This window comes from Ambystoma mexicanum, chromosome 4p, assembly GCF_040938575.1.
Source record: "Ambystoma mexicanum isolate Mex_15411 chromosome 4p, UKY_AmexF1_1, whole genome shotgun sequence".
In the NCBI taxonomy this organism is placed as follows: Eukaryota; Metazoa; Chordata; class Amphibia; order Caudata; family Ambystomatidae; genus Ambystoma; species Ambystoma mexicanum.
This window is the reverse complement of record NC_090927.1, coordinates 1250542687-1250566062: the sequence shown is the minus strand read 5'-3', so window position 1 is coordinate 1250566062 and position 23376 is coordinate 1250542687. Positions and strand designations below refer to the sequence as shown.

The 23376-nt window shown below is 47.2% G+C and overlaps 1 protein-coding gene across 2 annotated transcripts in view; it reads left to right on the top strand.

The window, feature by feature from the left end:
• The window catches only part of SPAST (spastin), a 615111-nt gene that overhangs the window by 191622 nt on the left and 400113 nt on the right, over positions 1-23376 (top strand). For both annotated transcript variants that reach the window (XM_069606914.1, XM_069606916.1), the window contains one exon: positions 8125-8264. In XM_069606914.1, the coding sequence (XP_069463015.1) occupies positions 8125-8264 (140 nt within the window). The remainder of the gene's footprint in view (positions 1-8124; positions 8265-23376) is intronic.

Below are 23376 nucleotides of genomic sequence, written 5' to 3'. Positions count from 1 at the left end.
AGAGCCTTTACAATAGTCTCCTCAACAGGAACAGGCTGGCACCAGCCACATTTTGGAAGTAATTGCAACATTGAGAGCCTCCTTGGAAATTAAGATTAGAGCGGTGAGATGTGAATCTCCTAAGGCAAAGTGTCGGATTACTCTCGGACAGGGTTGGTGTATCAGAGAAACCAATATCCGAGACTGTGGAAAAGACTGGAGAGTTACAAAGCTTGGTGAGTCTCTTGAATAAGAGAACATTGGTACTGAAAGGCAAGGTGGAGGATATAAAGTGTCGAAATAACATCAGAATTAATGGCCGCAGATGGCTAAGAAGGACCCGATCCAATTAATTATGTTGAAAATCTGCGCCTACAGGAGATCTCAGATATTCATCATTGAAAGAGCACACGGGTCCTTAACTAAGAACTACCCCAGGGTGCCCCTTCAACACGGATCATAGCCAACGTGCTAAACTATACAGATCGAGAAGAGATTTTGAAATTCTCCAGAGAAGGCCAAATCAGAAGAACATCCTTGAATGTAGCTATGTATCCAGACTTTTCTACACAGGTTCAAAAGAGACTACGTTTGTTTGTACTAATTAAAGGAGAGACCGCTTCAACATCGACTGAAGTATATGCTGATGTATCCGGTGCAACTGAAAGTGATACATAATGGGAAATCGGTTTCCCTTGATAGCCCCGAGGAAGAGCATCAATGGATGGACAGCAATAGGAAGGCAGAAATGCACGTTAAGGACAAGAATAAACCTAATCGCCGTCTCTGAGCTGGTGAAGTCGGACTGGTTTCCAACTCTACCTACGAGTCCCCTCCTTTTCTTTTTTTTTTTTGTGCTGAATCATGTGTGCTGAGCATACTTTCTTGTCATTCTATGGGATATATAACTGCCAATGGGAATACATCTAACCGTATGGAATGGTGGGAGTCCAGCTGGAGACATCCGTACTTCTCACAGAGGTAGTCTCAAATCGAGACTGTGTGGTCGATGGATGAGTCTTGAAATTGCACTAAGCAACCCCCAAAAGTGTTTATTTTGTGGGAATACTCACAGTAGCTGTATTTCCTCCCCTGTTGGCTCCCCCACCTATTAGTGGCAGAAATACAGGATGTTTTGCTGAAATAGTTCCAAACTGTTTAGCACCTTGTTTAAAGTTATTACAATTTGCTAGTTTGCTATTTTATTTGCTAACGTATGTTACTCAACTTGTATATACATGAAATGCAGTGAGAGTCCTGTTTAACACAACTTGTATAGCAACATTATAAGAGAAAGACCTAAAACCTAAATGATTGCATTAGTAATACAATTGAGGCCCTCTCTAATAATGCCAGAAATGAATGGCTTATTGTTGTAATGTTACACAGTATAGTTATGGCAAAGGAAAGGGGAGGCTCTGGAATCCCTCACACTGTTAATCGCGAACTAATTAAATGTCTTGACCTAGAATGCCAGAGGCTCAAGTATCTATTTCAAAAGAAACAGTTTGGTCGTATTTACAAAGGATGGCATGTATCGATAACATTATTCCAGGACACCCCCATCACTGAAACCAAAAAGGCAAACCTCCTTAGAAGGTGGAAGGGTCAGGGATATGGTTCTACCTATTTCATTTACTCCAGAGAGGTGCTTATATGCATGACTGAAATGGTCCCATTTAAACTTGTGGAAACTGAGGAATCGGAAATGAAACTCAGACGCAAGTTAGCCATGTTTTTGGTTAATGATTTTTATTGAAAATAAAAGGGTTGGCAAAAGGCCTCTCTGACCCTGCTCCAAAAGGGATTTCCCTACCTAATGTCAAAATCAAAACTGCCCTTGTGTCCAAAAGTTCTATTCTGACACTCTCACTATAAACTAGAAGGTGAAAAGGAAAATGTCTTTAACCTTGGTTGCTTGAAAATGAGTTTGTAAAGGAATAATAAATAGTTCCAACACAAGTTCTGCGAGGACAAATCGGGGGATTTCACACCAACCTTGGGGTTAGGCTTCACAAGTTGGACAAAGTCGATGATAGACTACAGAACATTGAGAATAAACATTCCTCTTTAGAAACGATGGAACTTCAGATTGACATGCGAATCTCAGAGCTTGAAAGAAGGGAGGCCGAAGTGACCCTTAAAATGGATTACTCGGAGAATCTTGAGAGGAGAAATAACCTGTGATTCTTCTGCTTCCAAGAAAAAGCGGGGGGAGACCGAAAGAGATCTCAAGAGGTTGGTCCATGAAGTTGTGAAGCTGCTATTTGGTATTGATATGACGGCCGAGCCCACGCTAGACAGGGTTCACTGCTCTTGGGGAGAGTGGGGTAGAGGACCGTGGTCAGTGCTGACCAGATTTAATTACTACGAGGACAGGACGCAGGTTCTCAATAAGGCAAGGAGAGAAGGCCCAGTGTCACTCGGCTCAGCAAAGAGAACTGTTTTCCAGGACCTCTTCGCGCCAATGTGAGGGACAAGAAGAATGTGAGGTCCTCTTACTAAGTGATTGCGTGAGAAGGGGGTCTGCTATCATTGGGGATTCCCTTTTTCCATCGCATGGAGTATGAAGGCTGTAAGTATAGGTTGATCTTAGAAGACGACATTCAACTGAGGGGCGACCCACCGTTTCATTCATTTATACACTATGTTACTTGCTCAGGGTTGTTATCTAGCTCCCTAGTATGATGGTTTCTTGGCCTTTTACAATGTTTGTCCTATGCACCTTGTTTATCCTTCACTGGCCGCCGTTTCAGAGCATCGCAGCCAAGCCAGCTCACAGGACCCCAGGCGTTGATGCCACTGTTTTGGGTTTGGTTAATGGAATATGGGGCTGTCATTCCTCTGATTGGGGGTGGGGCGGGTTGGGAGTTTTGTTCAAAAATGCTTGACGCTCAGTGAGGAGGGGTGAGTATACGGACATGCAAAGACAACACTGCACTAGGTTAAGTCAAGATTGCAGCCCCCAAGACCCGGTCCTCTTGCTGCTTGGCTGTCAATTCTTGTTGTTCATTCCACACCTGTATCCTAATGGTTGACAACGATTTATCGTTTCAGTTGTAATGTACGAGGATTGGGTAACAACAAGAAAATGCGTCATCTGCAGCTCTATGCTGAAAGACATGGTACTAAAATCCTTTTTTTACAGGAAACGCACGCATGTGCTGAGCAGTGCCAAAAATGTGCTAAAGCGTGGGGACCCAAAGATGATATACGGATTATTCCACCCAAAATCGAGGAGTCATGACCCTGATTCACAGGTGTGTCCACTTTCAATGTAAGGCCTCTCATGTCGACCCCCAGGGTAGATACATACTGCTTTTTGGCACTCTTCAACACAGGGAAGTTCTATTGCTTAATATCTATGGGCCCAATGTGGATGAACATGAGTTTTTATTACATTTGGCTTCCCTCTTAGCGGGCTTCCCTCTTGTTCCGATCCTCTGGGGTGGCGATTTTAACACTCCTTGATGTGAACTTTGACAGATCGGGATCCAAGCCCCGCCAACTATCCAAAGCAGTAGCCCATACTATCCTCAAATTAATGCCCCAGCTGTCGATATTAGATGTGTGGAGACTGATGCACCCAGAGTCTCGCTCATGCTCCTACTCCTCGGTGCATGATTCGCACTCACGGATTGACAGGTGGTTGGTGTCGGACACACTGGTCAGAAATGTCTCGCACCCGTCGGTTCTCTCCAGGACACTCTACGATCACTCCCCGGTGACCATTTGCCTAGACTGGGGGCCAGATTTCAACAAAACTCGGCAGTGGAGGATAAAACCACATTCCTTACTTGACACAGCCTTTAGGTCGGAGATGGAGTCGGCCATAGATGATTACTTTGACCTAAATACGGGATCTGTCACTTCGTAGGCCACCCTCTGGGAGGCGTTCAAAGCTTATATCAGAGGCACCGCTATCGCCAAAGAGAATGGCATCCTTAAAGGGAGTCGGAGTGAATCGGCATTCTCCAACCTTGAGGCCCAGTATGCACTACAACAATCTCCTGCAACCTTAGCAGCCATAGGCAAAGAACTCTATACATTCCGTTCACACGCGGAACGGGAGCGTACATTTCTCAATAACCCCTGCCTGGCTTGTAAATATGGGGGGGGGGGAGCGACCCAGCCGGGTCTTGGCCCGCCTTGTCCGTCAGGAGATGGGCTCCCCTGGCATTCTGGCTGTCCAGAGAGCTGATGGCACCCTGGTTATGCTGCCGCAGGACATCAACTCTATTCCAAGGCTGACAGCGCCACCATAGACTAGGTCGATACATATTTAGATAGCCTCCCTCTCTCGGTCCTCTCTGCTGACACCAGCAACTTTCTGGAGACACCGATCACGGCTAAGATCTCCAAGGCTATTGACTCATTATCCCTGGGCAAGGCACCAGGCTCAGACGGTCTTCTGATCGAATTTTACCAACAATACAAATCCTGTCTAATCCCACCATCTTCTGGCGCTCTGGGATGAGTCCTGCGGGACTGGTAGATTGCCCCCATCCCTCCGTGAGGGCATAATAACTGTTCTTCCTAAACCCGGCAAACCCCCTACCCAATGCGGATCGTATCGGCCCCTCTCATCAACTGTGATATTAAAATGTATGCCAAATTACTAGCCTTACAGTTGCCACTGTATATGACGCACATTTTTCATCCGGACCCGGCAGGATTCATTCCTGGTCGCTCCACCTCCCTTAATCTGAGATGCTTGTTCAATATCATTAGTAGAATTAACCCTAAGGTTCAAGCGGTAGCTGCCACACCAGATATGCAAAAGGCATTTGATTCCGTGTCATGGTCTTACCTCTGGCTACTCCTCAAAGTGTAACTTTGGTCCCCATTTCCGCTCTTGGGTAGCGCTTCTTTCGTGCAACCCGATAGCCAGAATCCGTACTGAGGACAGATGCTCACCCCTTTTCCAGATTGCCAGGGGCACCAGACAGGGCTGCCCCTTCTCTCCCCTCCACCCCCGCCCTCATTCTGCCCTCCCCCCTGAAGCCCTCCGCCCCCCGACTTAGAGGGTTTCACCTGGTTTCAATCGAAGTTAACCCACCTGGGCATTGAGGTGGCACATCACTGCGATGCTTTGTATGAGGGAAAACTACGGAAAATACCTATCCGTGCTTACAGAAAAGGCTTCAGGCTGGGCGAGACTCCCAATCTCTCTGGCAGGCAGGATCGGAATCCTGAAGATCGTGCTTCCTCAGCTACTGTATCGGTTCACTAATTTACCCCTGTGGCCTGGAGAGGGCTTCTTCCAGGCACTGACCCGTACTGTTAATTCATTCTTGTGGCACTTTGGTGCAGTCTGACTCAAGCTTGGGACATTGACCGCCCCCATTGACTGTGGTGGGTTTGCTGCTCCCGATTTTTCCAAATATTGGATAGTTGCCCAGGCCCAATTTGCCTCACATTGGTTCAATACCTCGGACCCCCTCCCCCCACCTCAATCCCCCACACGTTTGACTCGAACAGCTGGAGGTCAAGGGACAAGATGTCTGATCCCTAATTCTTACACCTCTACGTCTCGGGTGCAACTCTCATGACCCTGTAGCCAGCAAATCGCTTGAACTCGCCAAGATCTGGAAACTGGCCAACACCCCCTATCCATTCCACGGTCAGCTTCCCCTTTGGAATTTCCTCCCGGGGGTCCCGCGTATCCCTTCACCTATGGTGCACCGATGGGCTGAAGCGGGCTATGAATCGATCCGGGATGTTTTCATCCAGGATAACTTCCTTGAGTGGCCGGATCTCCCGTTGACCCTACGACGGAAACCGGCTGCGTGGCTCCAATATTCTGGCCTCCGCCGACTCCTTAAACTTAGATACCCTGATTTTCCCACAATACCTCCCGATGATCCCATCCTTGCTGAGCTATGTAACGCTGGCTCCTTCAAAGGGAAGATTTCCAGATTGTATGCATTGCTACAAAATAAATCCATTCCTTTATTTGATCAACTGAAACGCTCATGGGCAGATGACCTAGGGGTGGAGCTGACGGACCAACGATGGAATCATATGTGCACACGTCCCCGTGAGGTGTCCTTCAACTCTCAATTTAAATTAATCCAATTTAAAATCTTACACGGGTACCACTACACTCCGATCAGGTTGCACTGTATGTCCCCGGAACACTCCCCTCACCCCCCCCCCCCACAATGCCCGAAATGCGGTTTTGACAGTGCCACATACATACATATGATCTGGTCCTGTCCCCACAGCTCAGTTTTGGGAAACGGTCTGCTCGACGATGTCTACAGTCCTAGACCACACCATAACCCCCTCCCCACTACAATGCCTGGTCTGGGACGTGATTCCAAGAAACTTGCAGGTCTCTGCATGCTCCTCGATGCATCCTACTATGCTGGCTTCGCCCCGGAGCACCCTCACACACACACAATGGCTCATATCTGTAACATGGGCCTCAGACACTGAGGAAACTTGGTCTAACCAGCAGCCACAGCATTCTAGGCCCAGGAACGTATGGTCGCTGTTTCGTTCCTACATGGACTCTATAAATGCAGACTCGGAAGATGCTCTCTCCACACCATCGTCTCCCACCACTATCGCTTCCTAAATTGGTGTATTGTTCACGGGCCATGAATGGCCCTAAGTGCTTCCTGACAGTTGTCAATTGCATGTATGTGTTACCAAATGTTTAACCTCATTACTTGCATACCCGATTGTCATGTCATGATGTATTTCTCGCTTCTTCTCTGTGTTGTCAAGCTAAAAAAAAAGTACAAAAAAAAGACGACATTCAGAGGGTCAAGCGTGAACCTATGGGTCCAGCAGAGAGTTGGAACGAGAAGGAGAACGCGTGTGGGATCCCAAAGAGGAAACGAGAATAGGCGACAAGTCCCTGGCCAGAGGAAAATTGAACACCCCACCAGGGGGGAACTTTTGACTTGAGTTTGCAATGGTGCATGTCATATTCAGTGTGCCTTAAGGTTTCAGTTTGCTTTATGTCAGTAGGGGGAAGGAGTACATTTGGGGATGGGACAGTGTAAGGGTGCGTGGAGGGGTGACCCAATGCGGTTTGGACTCTAGGCAACAACTGGAACTTGTGGGTTTTGTGTTTGTGAGGAAAAATACCTGAAGTCCATGCTGCACGCCTTCACGAACGAAACTGCACACAATCCTGCCGGCAGAATATCCAGCTGAATCAGCCACTTCACTGCCACTTCAAAAGTACTTGGGAAGTCAGTAGTCCAGTACAAGAAAAAGGCCTAGCCGCCCATCCTGCTAGCTCTATCTGTATTAAGTGCAGTGTCGCATAGGAAGTAAAATATTTAGAATGTGCTGAATATGTTCATGTAGCCAAGGTTCCGAGATCTATGCAGTTCATATGCAGTAATTTGGAAGTGACAGGGCATGAACTGTCGAATGAGTATCAAAAAGTGAACCGTTTAAATGTTTTGCTTAAAAGTAAATTGTCCCTCCAAGGGAAATGGATTAAATGGGAGTTACGTTAGACCTATCCAGATACCCTTGGTTTATGGCGATAAAGCCTAAATGGAAAAACCCTTAGGAAATACATAAACTTCTGGAGTGCATGTAATATCCTCCATGTGTAACACACATTGTATGGCCCAGCAGCACACAACAGGCACCTAAGAGCACGAGTGAACTTAGAAATTGGAAGGTTCAACATGGTTTGTACATATAAAACATATAATTGTATTGCATAATAAACGAGTCTTTACAATACTGATCTCAAAATGAATATGCTATTTAGAAGATTTATATTTTCTGCAAGTTTAACACTTTGCTCTTTTTAGTATCACTCCAAGTTGTATGACTTAATCCTTTCATGCACAACTTTCCAGTTTTTACTTTGCATATGTATTTTTATTACTGCATATGTGAAGCTTTGCAGCCTATTGATGTGTTCTATGTTACCTAAACTTTTCTAACTTTTTTCAAAATGCTAATGGTCAAATTCTATATCCGTAATCCCACTTCACATTAACTGAAAATATAAATGCATTGGCTCACTTTTCATTATTCCTACGAAGACTGTTGGACAGCTATTCTTTATAGAAACTCAAGGGTACTGGAGGGTAATCCACATGTGAGAAGTCTGTAAATTGTTGTGCTTTTGTTGTATGTGCTTATTGTGTACTTGTATTCTTTTAGGGTGCTGCTGCCAAAAGTTGTACAAGAGTGAACAATAAACCTACTGCAGTAGCTGTTGTCAGGAAAAAGAAGGAGTTGAAGAACTTCAAAAATGTGGATACTAATCTTGCCAACGTTATTATGAATGAAATTGTGGACAGGTAATTAAAGTTACCAAACACAATTTGTTTTCTGATGGTTAATGAAATAATGCATGGTACTTTGTGAAGCCAAATTCATTTCTCAGCACAAAACCCCCAAAGTACATGTGACTCTAGCATGCATGGTGGGGAGATTAGAGAATACCCCTCCACCCCTCCGTCTATCCCCTCACGGTAGTACACACCACCTACTTCTTGGGAGCATCCCAAGGTAAGGAGGGCATTACCGCTGATACAATTCAACCCCTAGACAGAAAAACTCACACATGCAATGGTTTTCGGCATATGCTCCCAAAACATTAGGTAATTCTCATATTCGTTCTCAACTATTGCTCCATATTTTCCATGGCCATCTCATACCAAAATCCAGCCTGTATGGAATTGTGTGGAGGCAGATGGAAGCCACTAATCCCCAGAATCTGTGTTGTGATATGCGGTGCCACTAAGATGAGATGTAAGATCAAAGTGTTCAGTATTCTCTTAAGTGTATGCATATTTTGCTAAACTGTATCATCTAGTATACTCCTAAAAAGATCTACTGGAAGGTCAGTTTCAATTGATTTTTTAATCTGTGCACAAAATTCCTTTAATAAAATCTGAATCACCAGGCAATAGTGCCAGATAGTTAACAGAACACCTAAATCTGGACAACCCCACCCACAAGGTGACAAAGAAAAAAAGATTTTGTTTGTTAAACCTGTCACAGTTCACTATCATTTGAGTTTAGTCTTGATAGCATTTTTCATAATGTTTGTATAGATTGAAGGTGTCTGGGAAATTAAATGCCTAGATCGGCAAGTGAGCCCGCTGCCCCTGAGGTCAACTTTTATACCTTTGTGTTTACCTAGGTTTGAATACAATCAAGTGAAATATCACCAAGACTTTATGGGGTCCAACTCTTTGATTATTAGTAGAAAACTCTGTTATGGGTGCCAGACAGTCTAGCGCATCTCGAGGTTAATAGCTCAGTTCGTTAGATAAGCATGCAGCTCTGGGTGGAATACAGTTAGTCTTTTTTTAAACTTGTTCTTGTAATGTAAGCAGAGGAGGAAACCTAACAGTGTGCACTTGATATAATTTGGCGGTGAAAGCATTTCTATACTAATTGTACTGGCATAGCAAAATATAAACATGCAAATAAGTACAAATACAATTCTTTTCTTCTCTCTTCACTTAGATTTTGCATGTAAACTGTGTACCAGCCAAGATGGTTATATGATTATCATTATAATTGTTCTTTTGTAACGCGCTTAATACCAGCAAGTGGTTTCTAAGCACGGGATTGGGATTTGAACCTATGTTACGCTGCATTGTCTTGCTTCCAAGACACACGTTTTGCCCCCTGAGCTATCCTTTCTCCGCTTTCTCTTTTCACCTTAACTTGGGCTTAGTGTTCAACATCAACCTATCTCCTTATTTACAAAAACTTTGCAATATGTCTTTAAATACAAATATTTACAAGCAAAGTTAAGGTCCTCACAAAGCTATTGCTCCATGCTATGTGAAACAGCTTTCGCTAGCAATTCCGCCCACTTGCCCAGTAGTTCAATTTATATTTATATATATTCCTGGGCATTATGTCAATGGGGGATAATGGCATCATCTGGTAACAATGCACCAAAGGGAAGGGTGAACTTGCCCACCAAGACCTTTTTTTTTATTTAACCTACTGAAGTTACACCATGCGTTTAGGATGAATGTAGCTCAAATTTTCTCTTTCCAATTACAACTGTCTTTTGTATAGTTCCTATGTGAGCTGCAAGACACCATTAAAAAGTTGACCTAGGACCTGTAGCTGTGAAATACTGTATTAGGTCACTCTTGCACATTCTAAATCCCACTACTAAAAACATTGCTGTTGTTACTTTGCCTCCATGTATAGGTGGTAATGGGGAAGTGGGTAAAATAGTGGGAGAAGGGTGGATTAGGTGAAAAATGGCGAGGTTACCATCCTCTTAAAAAAACAAAAAATAATAATAATAATAATTCCATGCAGCCTGTGCTGTTTTTCACCCGCAGAGGTCAGAATTGAGGAGTGATCTAGACCCATCAAATGCATCCCAGAAACAGGTTAGATATGGAAAGAATTTGGGATTATTGAAACATGTGTTCAAAGGGACAGGACGGTGGTAATCCCAAAGTTAAAGCCTACTCATTCATTTGAATACATGGTTATTAGGGGTGTCTGGACAGGGTCTCCTAGGCACAGTGGTAGAATGGTGAACCCACAGCAGGTTCCTAATATTGCTAAATTTTGTTCCAATATGATCCATTTCTTGAATGGGGAATTAGCAGAGCCATTGCATATTATGGTAATCTGTGTGGCGTTTGAGTGTTTTTCAATGTTTGAAACCCTCAAACTTGCCACCCCAACCTCATAACATGGGATCCTGTAGATCTAGAAGTTTTGGAGCTCACGACAACCTTTGTAGATTTATATGTAGCAGCAGGGTGCAACACGGAGACGCCAAACTTAGCCGGCGAGTTGGCCTGCAAGAGAAGGTAACCCTGGGGTGCTCTGAGTGGAACATTTGCTAAAATCAGACTATTTGAGTACCGAGCAAGTAAAATAAGGAGGCATGAAGGGCGCAATTCTCAGTTTAGGAATAGTCAACGTGGGTTTAACCCACATTGCCAACAGCGCAGAGACTATAACAAAGAGATGAAAGGGCAACAAAGGCACAATAGTCCTTTACTGAGACACCAGTTTGGGCAAATTTGTAACCCATAGTGCCCCTAACGGAAGAGACCAACTGTAGTAGTAGGAGCTTTTCTTCCTGCAGGCGAGTAGACCAAGCAAGAAACAGTTGCTTTGAAGAAATGTAGTTGTGGTTAAAAAAAAAAGTGTTGTGGAAAGACATTGGTAACTTTATCATTGTGACAAACTGTTGCATCACCAAAGGTAGTTGCTGTGCTACCCTTCAAAAGTATTTCATTGGAAGAATAATTGTGATATGCTAATATTTGCTTTGCATCCTGAGAACGATATTGTGTAGAGGAAAACAATTGCCTTTGTTTATGAACTAGAGTTTTGTGAAGGAGACATTTGCCTTACCAGGAAGGATACTGATGAGAACACATTGCTTTTGTTTTTGCACAAGTGTTTGTGAAAGACATTTTACTTTACCAAGTGGAAAGACGCAGTAGATGGAAAAGACATTTTGTGTTATTTGTGAATTGAACTTTGTTCAATCAGAACTTTTCCAAGGGCCTTCTTGAATGGATCCAGGGGAAGGGAGCCCAACCCTGGTCACAATGAGTACTTTCAAAAAACTTTAAGTTTGTTGCACTGTTTTGTTGAACTGAAGACGTCCAAATATTCCTTTTACACTTTTGTTGTATGTATTAGTGTGAAAGTCAGAGACCTTTTGAACCCTAGGTCATCTTTCTTTAGTTCTAGTTTTATTTCGCTAACTTGAGATATTCTCATTAGGATAGGGAAAATATAAGCGTTTATCACGCCCCTTTTTATTTTAATAAATGGCAAACATTGCGATAACTATACCTTTTGTGTCTGTCTCACATTTCAGACCCCTCACAGTGCACTGCAGTAAACCTCTGGCAAATTAAGCAAACACACTCTTCCGATATAGGGGCTGCAAGACTCTTGTGTGTGCTGGATAGTGCAGTTGGTCTAAAGCTACATTAAGTGATCCAAGGGGCATAACTGGTTTTCCGGTGCTGTCCTGCCACCACAGTACATCTGTAGGGGAGAATGAGCAACCCCTATGCATCCATAAATCCTGCGCACCTGGCGGAGCACGTCCCTGCAATTCAATTTACCCCTACGTCCCGTCCCCTTTCCGTCCCTGCAATTCAATTTACTCCTACGTCCCGTCCCCTTTCCTCCATACTTGTGGAACATCTCTCCGTCCTGTGGGACGGGACCGGAGCACTTTGTAAAAAGCAGTCAAATTTTTCCAAAAATGTGTCCTTCCTCTTTCCTGCGCGGGGCCCGGCACGCGGCCGCAACCCCGCCCACCTTGGCTCCGCCCCGCGCATCGCCCCTCAGTCCTTTTCTCCGCTCGATCGGGGCCAGACGCACTTGCATCCTCGGAAGATTTTCTTCCCTGTTTTCCTCTCTGGCTCTCGCTAGCGTTCGTCTTATAGTCTGTCTGTCTTTTAAATTAGTCTTTCCAGACTGCTCTTCGTGTCATCGTCGCTTCGCGAGGGCGGATCCCCATCCTCTTTGTTTAGAGTGTTTGGGTCCGGAACACCGCTGGGACTCCTGTTTTTACTGTGACTCCCTTTCGGTCTGGGCTCTTCAACGTCGGTTGGAACGGTGGGAGGAGGTGTTCCGACGCGCTCCTCAATCTCATTTTCAGGCGTTCATCGACGAGAAGAAGAAACGCCCGGTAAGTTCTTTAGTTTTCAGAGCACCCCGGCCGGTGGATACCTTCCCGGGTTCCTCTCGAGCCGGGAGGGGCGTTGATCGCTCTGTCACCGGGGTTCGCCCTGAGGTGCCTGTCGGGCCTAATAATTCTACCAGTTTTCTCCAAGGGTCTCCGTAAGGGGCCTGTATACACCAGAGTAACTTCCGAGGCCCCTCCTGTGGGGGCTGTGTGTAGACCCAGTACTGCTGAGTCACAGGGTACCGGAGCTTGCTCTGGGGCCTCTCTTTCGGCTTCCCTTAAAAATAAGACCGGGGTGTGCCCCGAGGCCTTGGTTGGGCTTGCGTTTACCGAACGGATGTTCAAGGCCCGTGCCGATAAGGCTATTACCAGAACTAGGCCCGAGGTCCCTCGTACAGAGGCTAAGGCTACCAGCAGTTCTGAGGGGCCGGGCAGGGCCCTGTCGGTGAAAGCGGTTTCTCACCGTTCCTGCTCTTGTGGTGATACCAGATCTGTTGAGGGGGCAAAGAAGCAAGGTTCTTCTTTTACCGGCAGTGCCGAGGTCCTTCCTTCGAAGGCTCAGTTGGCGGTTGGTATGTTGCAGAAACATTCCAGGCCTCATAGTACCGGCTCTGCCGAGGTTCCTTATGTTAAGGCTAAAATTAAGACCCCTGATCCATCGACGGGGACCCCTGCCTCACCTCCTCACGTGCCGCAGTTCCCCTCAGATGAAGACAAAATGGCGGCCGTTCCCGCCATGACCACGGCGGCCATTTTGGGTACTACCCCTACAACTACGCCATCGGCCTCTGGTGTAGGGTTCGGTCCCTTGGGTGAACATAAGGTCACTTGTGCGTATCCTTACCGGCCCGTTTATGATTGGAATGCCCGGATGCCTCTTCCGCACAATGTTTCGTTGCCTGCAGGGGCGGCCCCTTTGATTTATGTGGATACGTCGGCGGAGGGCCCAGTGTGGCACCCTTCTCCGTTACGTCCCTGGAATTGCCCACCTCATGAGAGGCCTCCTCAGGTTCCGAAGCAATCTACTGAGGATGCTTTTTTCGGTAAATTTCAAGCGCTTATGCGCACCGACCCCATGAGGTAGTATTTCAAAGGGCTTTTTAAGGAAATTTGTCCACCAGCGCCTCCGGCTCCACCCGTTCCTCTCGTGGTTCCGCCGACGCCTCCGTTGCCCGTGGTGCCTGCCCCTGCTCTTCCGCCTTTGCCACCGTTGTCCCCAGTGGATAAGGCAGTGCCTGACATGGTTCAGCAGGATCCTGACCTGTCGGATGACCCTTAAGGCGAGCAGGACAACGAGGACCTCCCCCGCTCTGTTAGAGCTTTTCATGACCGGGTACTGAACATGATGAATTTCTTAGATGTCCCGGTTCCCGAGAAACCTGCTCCACAGGAGGGCGTGCTTTCTGGGGCGTTCACCCTGTCTCCTTTGGAGCGTACTGGCCTTTTCCTGCAGAAGGATGTTTTGGCTGAGGTCCGAAGAGTCTGGGAGAAGCCACACTCGGGACTTTTCGTCAATAAAAAGATTGACGTGAGGTACAGGCTGCACTCTTCGGAGGAAGTGGCCTTGTCTTGTCCGCCTGTCACGCTCACCTGATTCCCACGGAGGCGCAGGTATGGCTTCGAGTGCTGATACTTCTTCAATGGTGAAGCACAGGACTCTGTTGATGGACAGGAAGGGCCCCTCTACTCTGGCTTTTCTGGCTCGCAGGAATATTCCCCTGTGCGTGAAAAGGGAGTATTACCTACTGACGGAATAATGCTCAAGCCTCCCACTCCCTTCCAACCCTCCTCGATACCCTTCCACGATTCCCCGTGAAGTCTCACCTTAGGGTCTGGAAGGATGAGTTCTCCGTCCTGCTTCTGATGCAGGGGCGCGTTGAAACCCAGTTACTTCACTGGATTGAGGTTTGATGGGAGTTCAAAATAAGCTTGACTATTCAGGTGAGGCGCTGTAAGAGTTCTGTTGCAAGTTCAAAAGTTCAAGCTTAATAATAATGTTCATTGTCTTATTGCAGCAAGCGCTAATGCTTATGTCTTTTTCCCCTTAGGGGCCGGGGTTCGGAATGCCGGAGATATGGCGCCGACCCGAAGTGTAAGTTCTGGATGAGCGTTCAGGTAATGTCTTTGCATTCGCTCATTCAATGTCTTTGTCTTTTTTCCCCCCATTGGGGCCGGGGTCCGGAATGCCAGGAAGCGGCAGGACCCGAAATTAAATGGGAATGACCCAACAGGTAAGTCTTAGAAGGAAACTGAGCTTTTCCTATTTCCCTTCCTTCTCTCACCTTGTTTTCTTGTCTTTTCTCTCTAGGCTCTGGGAAGTGGGTGCGGATCCGGATGATCGCTGCTGAAGATGGAGGCGCCCAGGAAAGGTGAGTGAAATGCAGCGCTGCAGCGATCAAAGCGAAATGCTTTTAAAATGATGTCTTCCCTTTCAGGATCGTCGGTGTGATGTCCCTGTGATGCAGCTTTAGCAGGTAAGGTCTTCTTTCTCCCCAATTCTCTCTTATCTCCCTTTGCAGGCAACCCAGGATGCTGACAGGCGTGGCTGAAGTCCAGATGCAGGAGCTGACACAGTGAGCGTCCAGCTGCGAGGAGCAGAACAACGCGAAGCGTGAGTTGCTGATCGGGCGTGGTTTAAATAGCTTTGGAAGAAGTTCCAGGCATGTATCCTTCCACCGATCAGGTATGTATCCTTCCCCGACCACACCCAGGTGGAAAGTAGTCCCACAGGTAAAGTAGTTCCATTCAGGCCTCAAGAGGGCCTGGATGTAGCAGCATGGTCTGCATCAGGTAAGTGCACATTAAAACACTTGAACACATGTCTAGCTTTATGAGCCTGGCGCCTAAGGCGCCAGGACTGTGTCCAAAGGGCCCCAGCTTGGGCCCGCTGGCACTTCCCTGGGGGGAATGATGCCTGCCTCTGGGGTTGCTGGGTCGGACCTGGCTCCTTGGAGGTAGGCATCATGACACCGCCTCCCTCCTCCACAGTGGTGGCTGCGGCCACGTTGCAGTCCAGACCTGCAGCATCCTCTTCCGCGACGGCTACTCAGGTCTTGGGAAATGAGGACAAGCTCCTGGACTCCCTAGGGAGGGAAATCTTTGCCAATTCGGCCTTGCAGCTCAGGCAGGCCAATGCCGAATTGATTTTGGCGGGAGCTAACATGCGGATGTGAAAAGGTCTGTCGGAGTTTGAGAAGCATATTCCGGTCGAGACGTTGGAAGATTTCAGAGGTGGCCTTTCCGATGCCAGGGTCTTGTCCCAGGATCTCCTGGAGGCTGTGGCTCATCACGTAGACTCCTCGGCTCGGGGCATGATGCTCGGGGTTGATGCCTCGAGGCAAGCGTGGTTGCGTGCCATCAAGTTTTCGAAGGAAGTGCAAGACAAGGTTTTTGGACCTTCCATTCGATGGTAAGGAGCTTTTTCATTCTCCTACTGATGTAGAGCTCACCAAAACCAAGGATAGCACTCAGACGGCTAAATCATTGTCTGTTCTGGTTAAGGCTCCTTTCAAACCTCAGAGACCGTTATCTCAGAGTCGACCTTCGTCTGGTTTCAGGGGCCTCCTCGACCGCAAATCGCGCAGAGTGGACACTCCTGCGGGAAATAACCGCCGTAGACAACAGAGTACGCAGTATTTCTCCCGCTCCTCATCAGGTTCAGGTGCCACCGATAAACCTGCCAAATGAGGTTTTTCCGTGCTCGCACGAGACCCCAGTGGGAGGACGCATCGCGTCTCATTGGGAGGCATGGCAGACCATCACAGAAGACAGGTGGGTCTTGTCAGTCGCTCGGGGGGGGCTTCCGCTTACCTTTACCCCCTACCCCACCCCTCAACCCTCCTTTTCAGCTGTCGGGCTCACCCTCCCTCAAGGCCGAGGTTTAGAAACTTCTGCTCCTCAGAGCTGTGGAACCCGTTCCCCTTGGGGAGCGAGGGGAGGGCTTCTACTTCTGGCTGTTTATGGTGCCCAAACCCAACCAGGCTGGCCTGCGCACCATCCTAGACCTTTCCCAGTTCAATCTTTCCTTACCCCAAGAGAAATTCAAGATGATCACGCCCGGCCAGATTTGCTCCTTGTTGCAGGCGGGCGATTGGCTCAGCGTGGTGGACCTTCAGGATGCGTACATGCATATCCTGATTTGGGCTCCACACAGGAGGTACCTCCGTTTCTCTTTGGGAGAGGAGCACTTCCAGTTTCGGGTGCTTCCCTTTGGCCTCAGTTCGGCGCTGCGTGTCTTCACGAAGATGATGTCGGTGATTGCGGCCTATCTTCGTCTTCAGGGTATCCATGTGTATCCTTATTTGGATGATTGGCTTCTACGCAGCCCTTGTCCGCTGGCAGCAGTGGGCAACCTTCAGTCTCTCCTTCAGCTCCTGTTCCATCTTGGGCTGTCGGTGAACTGGCGGAAATCCTCCATGACGGTCTCTCAGGACCTGATTTTTCTGGGTTTTCGTTGGAACACGATCGACTGCAAAGTATACCTGACCGGGGACAGAATGGCAGATCTGTTGGCCACGTGTCCGATGTTTGCGCAGTCGGAGAGCATGTCGGCCTGGTGGTTCCAGAGGCTTCTGGGCATCATGGCCTCGTGTGTGCTGGCTCTTCCTCTTGCTCGTCACAAAATGAGACGGACCCAGATGGCCCTTCAGAATTCATGGCGTCAGGCAGTGGACCCAGACTCCATGCGGATAATGTTTCCGGATTCCATGAGAGTAGACCTGGACTGGTGGTCATCTCTCAGCAATCTGTCTGGGGGCGCGGGGTTTCAGGACCCGGTCCCTATGGTGATGATCACGATGGACTCCTCCCTCCTAGGGTGGGGTGTGACGTTAGATCTCCTTTAGGTCTCGGACCTCTGGTCGCCTCAGGACAAGCTCCTGCACATAAACCATTTGGAGCTTCTGGCGATTTTCTTGGCGCTCAAGGCGTTCAGACCGGTCATTGTCAACAGAGTGGTCCGCATAAGAACGGACAATGTGGTGTCAATGTATTACATCAACAAGCAGGGGGGAACGAAGTCTTCCCCCCTCCCCCTCGTGGACCTGTCCATCCAGATTTGGGAGTGGGCCGTGCTTCATGGTGTCTGGCTACTTGCAGTGCACATCCCGGGCCAGCTGAATGTCACAGCAGATGCCCTCAGCCGGCGGACAGTGGTCAGCTACGAGTGGGAGTTGAAGGCGGAGGTCCTCTCAGGGATTTTCTCGCGCTGGGGCACACGGCAGGTGGACCTCTTCGCGACGGCGACGAACAAGAAGCTTCCTCTGTATGCCTCCAGAGGGGGGCTGGGAGCCTCCTTTCTGGGGGATGCTCTAGAGATTCCATGGCACAACATGAGAGTTTACGCCTTCCCGCCTCTGCCTCTAGTTCACCGGGCAATTTGGAAGTTGAAGAACTCCGTGAACTGTTCTCTTCTACTGATAGCCCCGTGGTGGCCGGCCAGGTTTTGGTTCTCAGAACTCCAACACCTGTCGGTTTATCCGCTGATCAGGTTACCGGTAACTCCTGATCTTCTCCACCAGGGGGAGGAGCAGCTGTGGCACCCCTCCCCACAATCGCTCAGCTTGGCGGCTTGGTGCCTGAGTTCAGGTCTTTAGAGCATCTGAATTTGTCTGCGGATAACATGCATATTATCCAGGCAGCCAGAAAACCTTCGACCAGATCTCAGTACAAGAGTAAATGGCTCAGGTTCTGTCATTGGTGTCTAGAGAAGAAATTGGATCCAAGGGGGGGCCACGGTTGACGCAGTGTTGTCCTTCGTGTCCTCCCTAGCAGAGTCAGGGGTTCATGCTCTGTCATGCAGGACTTACCTATCAGCGGTCTTTGCTTATCTCTCTACGGATCAGTGTTCGTACTCTCTGGCTAACCCAGTGGTAAAGAGGCATTTTGCTGGTTTAACACGCCTTTACCCTCCAGTTCGTAATCCGCACCCGCCATGGGACCTGAATGTTGTCTTGACGGCGCTGTGCCATAAACCCTTTGAGCCGATGGCTACTGTGGCCCTCAAGTACTTGTCTTGGAAAGTGTCCTTTTTGGTCTCCGTCACATCGGCAAGGAGAGTGAGTGAGCTCCAGGCATTGTCGGTGGAGCATCCTTTCTTGGTCTTTCAAAAGGACAACGTAGTCCTTCGAACTAATCCGGCTTTTCTGCCGAAGGTGGTGACCGAATTCCATCTGAATCAATCGATCTCCCTACCGGTCTTTTTTCCGAACCCCGCCTCTGAGGCGGAGAAGGTTCTACACTGTCTTGATGGCCGAAGAGCTCTCAAGTTCTACCTGGATAGGACTTCCAAGCTTAGAAGTTCTTCTCAACTTTTTGTGACTTTCGGCAACCCTCAAGGCAAACGGGCGTCTAAGGCAACTATCTCTAGGTGGATTGCCGCCTGTATCACGGAGTCTTTCACTGTCCAAAAGCTGAAACCTCCTAAAGGTATTCATGCAGGTTACCAGACATTTGGTCGAAAAAAATTGGTCGACCAGACAAATGGTCGAACCAATTTGGTCGAAAACCAAATGGTCGAATTTATTTTTTTATTATTTTCACTCCTTTTTTTTTTTTTGTTTTTTTTTTGGGGGGGGGGATCCCCCAACCCCCTTTTTTTCTAAAAAAAACCCCTTTTTTTAAAAACCGAAAACCCGAGAAATAAATATATAATTAAAAAAAAATTCAACCATTTGGTTTTCGACCAAATTGCATCGACCAAATGTCATTCGACCAGTTTTAATTCGACCAAATGACTGGACACCATTCATGCACACCTTTTGCGGGGCAAGGCAGCTGCGGTTGCTTTTCAGAAGTATGTTCCTTGGGAGTCCATCGCTAGGGCAGCTACTTGGGCCTCTCCATCTGCTTTCTGTAAGCATTACTGCCTCGATATGAGTTCTAGAGCTGATGCTCAGTTTGGTCAGGCTGTGCTGAAGAACCTTTTTCAGTAAGGGGTATTTCCATCCACCCGTAGTTCCTGTAAGGAGTGCTTGGGAATCTCCCACAAGTATGGAGGAAAGGGGACGGGACGTAGGAGTATTAACAGGTTACTCACCATAGTGACCACCTTACTCCTAGTCCATAGTCCCCTTTCCTCCATACGCCCGCCTGCCGTCCCCTCTAATAAGGTTCCTCTGTATTTGTAATGGGTCTCTGACCTGGCAAAGAAAAGGACTGAGGGGCGATGCGCGGGGCGGAGCCAAGGTGGGCGCGGTTACGGCTGCGTGCCGGGCCCCACGCAGGAAAGAGAGGAAGGACACATTTTTGGAAAAATGTGGATGCTTTTTACAAAGTGCTCCGGTCCCATCCCACAGGACGGAGAGATGTCCCACAAGTATGGAGGAAAGGGGACTATGGACTAGGAGTAAGGTGGTCACTACGGTGAGTAACCTGTTAAATCTGCGCTATGGGCAATGTATTGATGCCTTCTTTCATTACCATGCTGCGTGTGCGTATGTATTTGTTAGGTGCTGTGTTAAAATTGGATATGCTGCTTTTTTTGGCCTCTATGTAGGCGGCTTTGTTGCCGCAAGAAATTAAGTCTGCCCAATGGCTGCTGGTAGTTGTAGAGCGTTTATGAGCCTGTCCAATAATGGCGCATGCTGCACTGGCGTGTCCAACATGAGTCCTGCGTGTACCGTTGATGTCACGTAGGGGGAGTCAGAATACACAGTTAGTTCCTCATCCTCCTGCATTTCAAGTGCCACAATAAGCACTACTAATTCTGCGTGTGCTGAAAAATGTAAAGGCGTCTTGCACTCGCCACTGTCTCAAAGTTGCCATTCTGTAATCTCCTTCCTCCACTGGTTCTGCTATAAATGTTGCTAGATTCACTACACCTGACACTTTTAATCGCTGGGTTTGAGATAATCACCACGTACCTGGATGCTCTCTGCATGGTCAATGTGCTTTTGGGTTTCTTAAGAATTGCAAACAGGGCATGCTCCCCATATAACGTTACTGGACAGCCCATCGTAATACTGGCAGATTTCTCAATTGCAAAGGCTCCTGCCGGCAATGACTGTTCACAGGGCTAATGACCTTTCATCAATGGATCTAGAATTACACTGTAGTATGCTACTGGTTTGTGTTCTAGGGTTGGCTTTTGTGTAAGAACTGCGGTCATTACCACTCCATTTAAATGAGAGACTAGGAAGAACTCTGCACTGTTATCCGGAATCCCTAGAACGGGTGCTGTGCATATTGCCCCTTTTAACTCATCGAATGCTTGTTTCATTTCACCTGTCCAGGCTATATCGCTGTGATATTTCTGAGCTTTCTTGAGTCCTTTTAAGAGGTGTCTAACGTATGTACTGTAACCAAAGACCCATGCCCTGCAGTAATTGCAAGTGCCCAGAAATTGTTGTATTTCCTTCATTGTCTTTGGTTGCAGTGGTTTCATGATTGCGTCTGCTCGTTCAGGGGTCACTTTTCTTCCCTCTTGAGATTGACTGCCCTATTTACAGGACCTCTTCCTGGCAATATTGCAATTTCTCCTTGTCTACTTTGTACCCCTTCTCTGTCAAGACCGTCATTAACTGTATTGAGTCTTTTCTGCAATGTTCTTCTGGCTCGCGGCACACCAGAATATCATCTACGTACTGGATCACTACACTGTCGAGGTATACATTTCCGAGGTCCATCTGAAGGACTCTGTTGAATATTGTAGAGGACTCACAGTACTCTTGGAGTGTTTTTCCACTTTAGATTTCTATAAGAGAACAAAGCCAAGTCTTGTGACTCCTCATGAAGGGGAATTGAAAAGAAAGCTTGTTTTAAGTCAATCACTGTAAAATATTTGGCTGTGGATTGGATATTGCATAATATTGTGGCTGGTTTCAGGACCAATAGAAATTCGGCTTCAATATTTTTTAGGGGCCCTAACTCCTGAATAAGTATTCACGACCCACCTGTCTATTTTCTTTTCACTGGGTACACCACTGTGTTACATGGGGATTCTGATGGCACTAATAGTCCCTGTTGCACTAAGGTAGAAATTGTTTCATCTGCTTCTTTTGACATTGGGTACCGTTTTACTTGTGGCAAATTGCTCCTGGCTTCAGTTTTATTCTAACTGTCCCTACTCCTTTCAATAGACCAACACCATATGGACTGCTGGTCCACAATATGCTCAGTACCTGTATCAGTACCTGTGCCAAATCTTCTCTAAGAAAAACATCTTTTTTTTAAAATAAATGCCATTCTCTGTGGCACTTCTCTGCTCTCAATGTTCACCCAATAAGTGAGGCTTATGAAGAACACTCATCTGAATCATCTCTGAACAGTTCCTCGTCTGTCAAATCTGTCAATCTGTGTCCTTCGTCAAGAGCGATCACTGCTGTTCATGCTTTTCCATCAGTCCTGTGAATAACAACCCTCTTCTCACTATAACTACTTGTAGTTATAAGGGAATCGCCTGTCCTTCCTTATCATCCATAGGTACTGTTGGTCTGAACACACATTCTGCAGGTATTCACAATATTTTGCCCCTTATCCCAGGACGCCTGTTAACAGGATGTGTACTCCATAAAGGAATACTTCTGGACCTAGTGATATGCCCCACTGTGCTTTCTGGACAGAAAATGTTGATATAAATTCTCGTGCATTTATATAGCGAATCTCTGGAGTAGAGCAAAATATCCCCTGGCCAGTGAAGGATATGGTCATGTTAAGCTTGCTCATTGTCACTTCCCAATATATTAACTGGTGTCTTGTGGGAGAACAATAGTGGCATAGAAAAGGCATTTTCTCCGATAGTGATAGGTAAGTCGTCAGTAAAAAACCCTGCTGTGGAAATGCCCGACATTGAGTGCTTCCCCTCCCTAACACAGGACCTAGTCGCCCCTATATCTACAAGGAAAGAATGTCTTGTCACCTAAGATCACCCCAACTTGTGGTTCCTCTTGAGGGGTCTGGTGTAACAGATAGGATTGAAAACATCAAGTCATTCTGTGGGCTGTCCTATTGTGGGTATACGTTCATCCCTGTCCCAGTAAAAGGGTTTCCTCCCACCACAGTCACACTCCCTATTCTGGGTATAGGCGTCGCTGATCCTGCAGTTGTGTTCTATGTTGCCGTCATGTTCTGTTGTACGGGTGCCTGTTGCATCTGTGTTTGCAGTGTTTGCATAGGGGGCTTGTTCTGTTTGCATATGTTCTTATGCTGGCATTGGTGCCTGTTGTACAGGTCATATTTGCAGCGCATATGTCTGATATTGTGTTATCTTGGGCATAATATTTGGGTGGCTCTGCATTGTATGGTGGGGATATGCTATCCCCCTAGTAGATCCTGCCAGTTTTGTTGCATCCCTCCCCTGCTCCTACATGCGTGAGAGATGTGACCCATTTTTCCACCCGCCCAACACTGGAGGCTGTCCTCCGAATCTCGGCTGTCCCATAGTAAACGCTCCTTCTTGTGGGGCTTGAAATTCTAACCCTCTTCCACTGGGTGCACCTCCTCTTTCTCGTGGCAATAATTGTATTCTCCTCTCCCTGCTAAATTCCCTCCAGCCATTGGCTGTGTGTCTTGTGTGACCACTCCCCCTCCACTTGTCAACATGGTTCCTTCTACTGAAAACTTCGAATAATTTTCAGAACTAACTTTGCTTCCTCTACCTTTCTTTACTCCAGTTCCTTTCTAGATTTCTCCTGCAATAATCGAAAATTGTGAACTATAGTTAATTGTATCTTTGGCTATGGTTTTGCGTCCATTCCCACACATTTAATCAATTCTATGCATTGGCTTAGGTAGCCCCTGACACAATATGTGATCCAAAATAG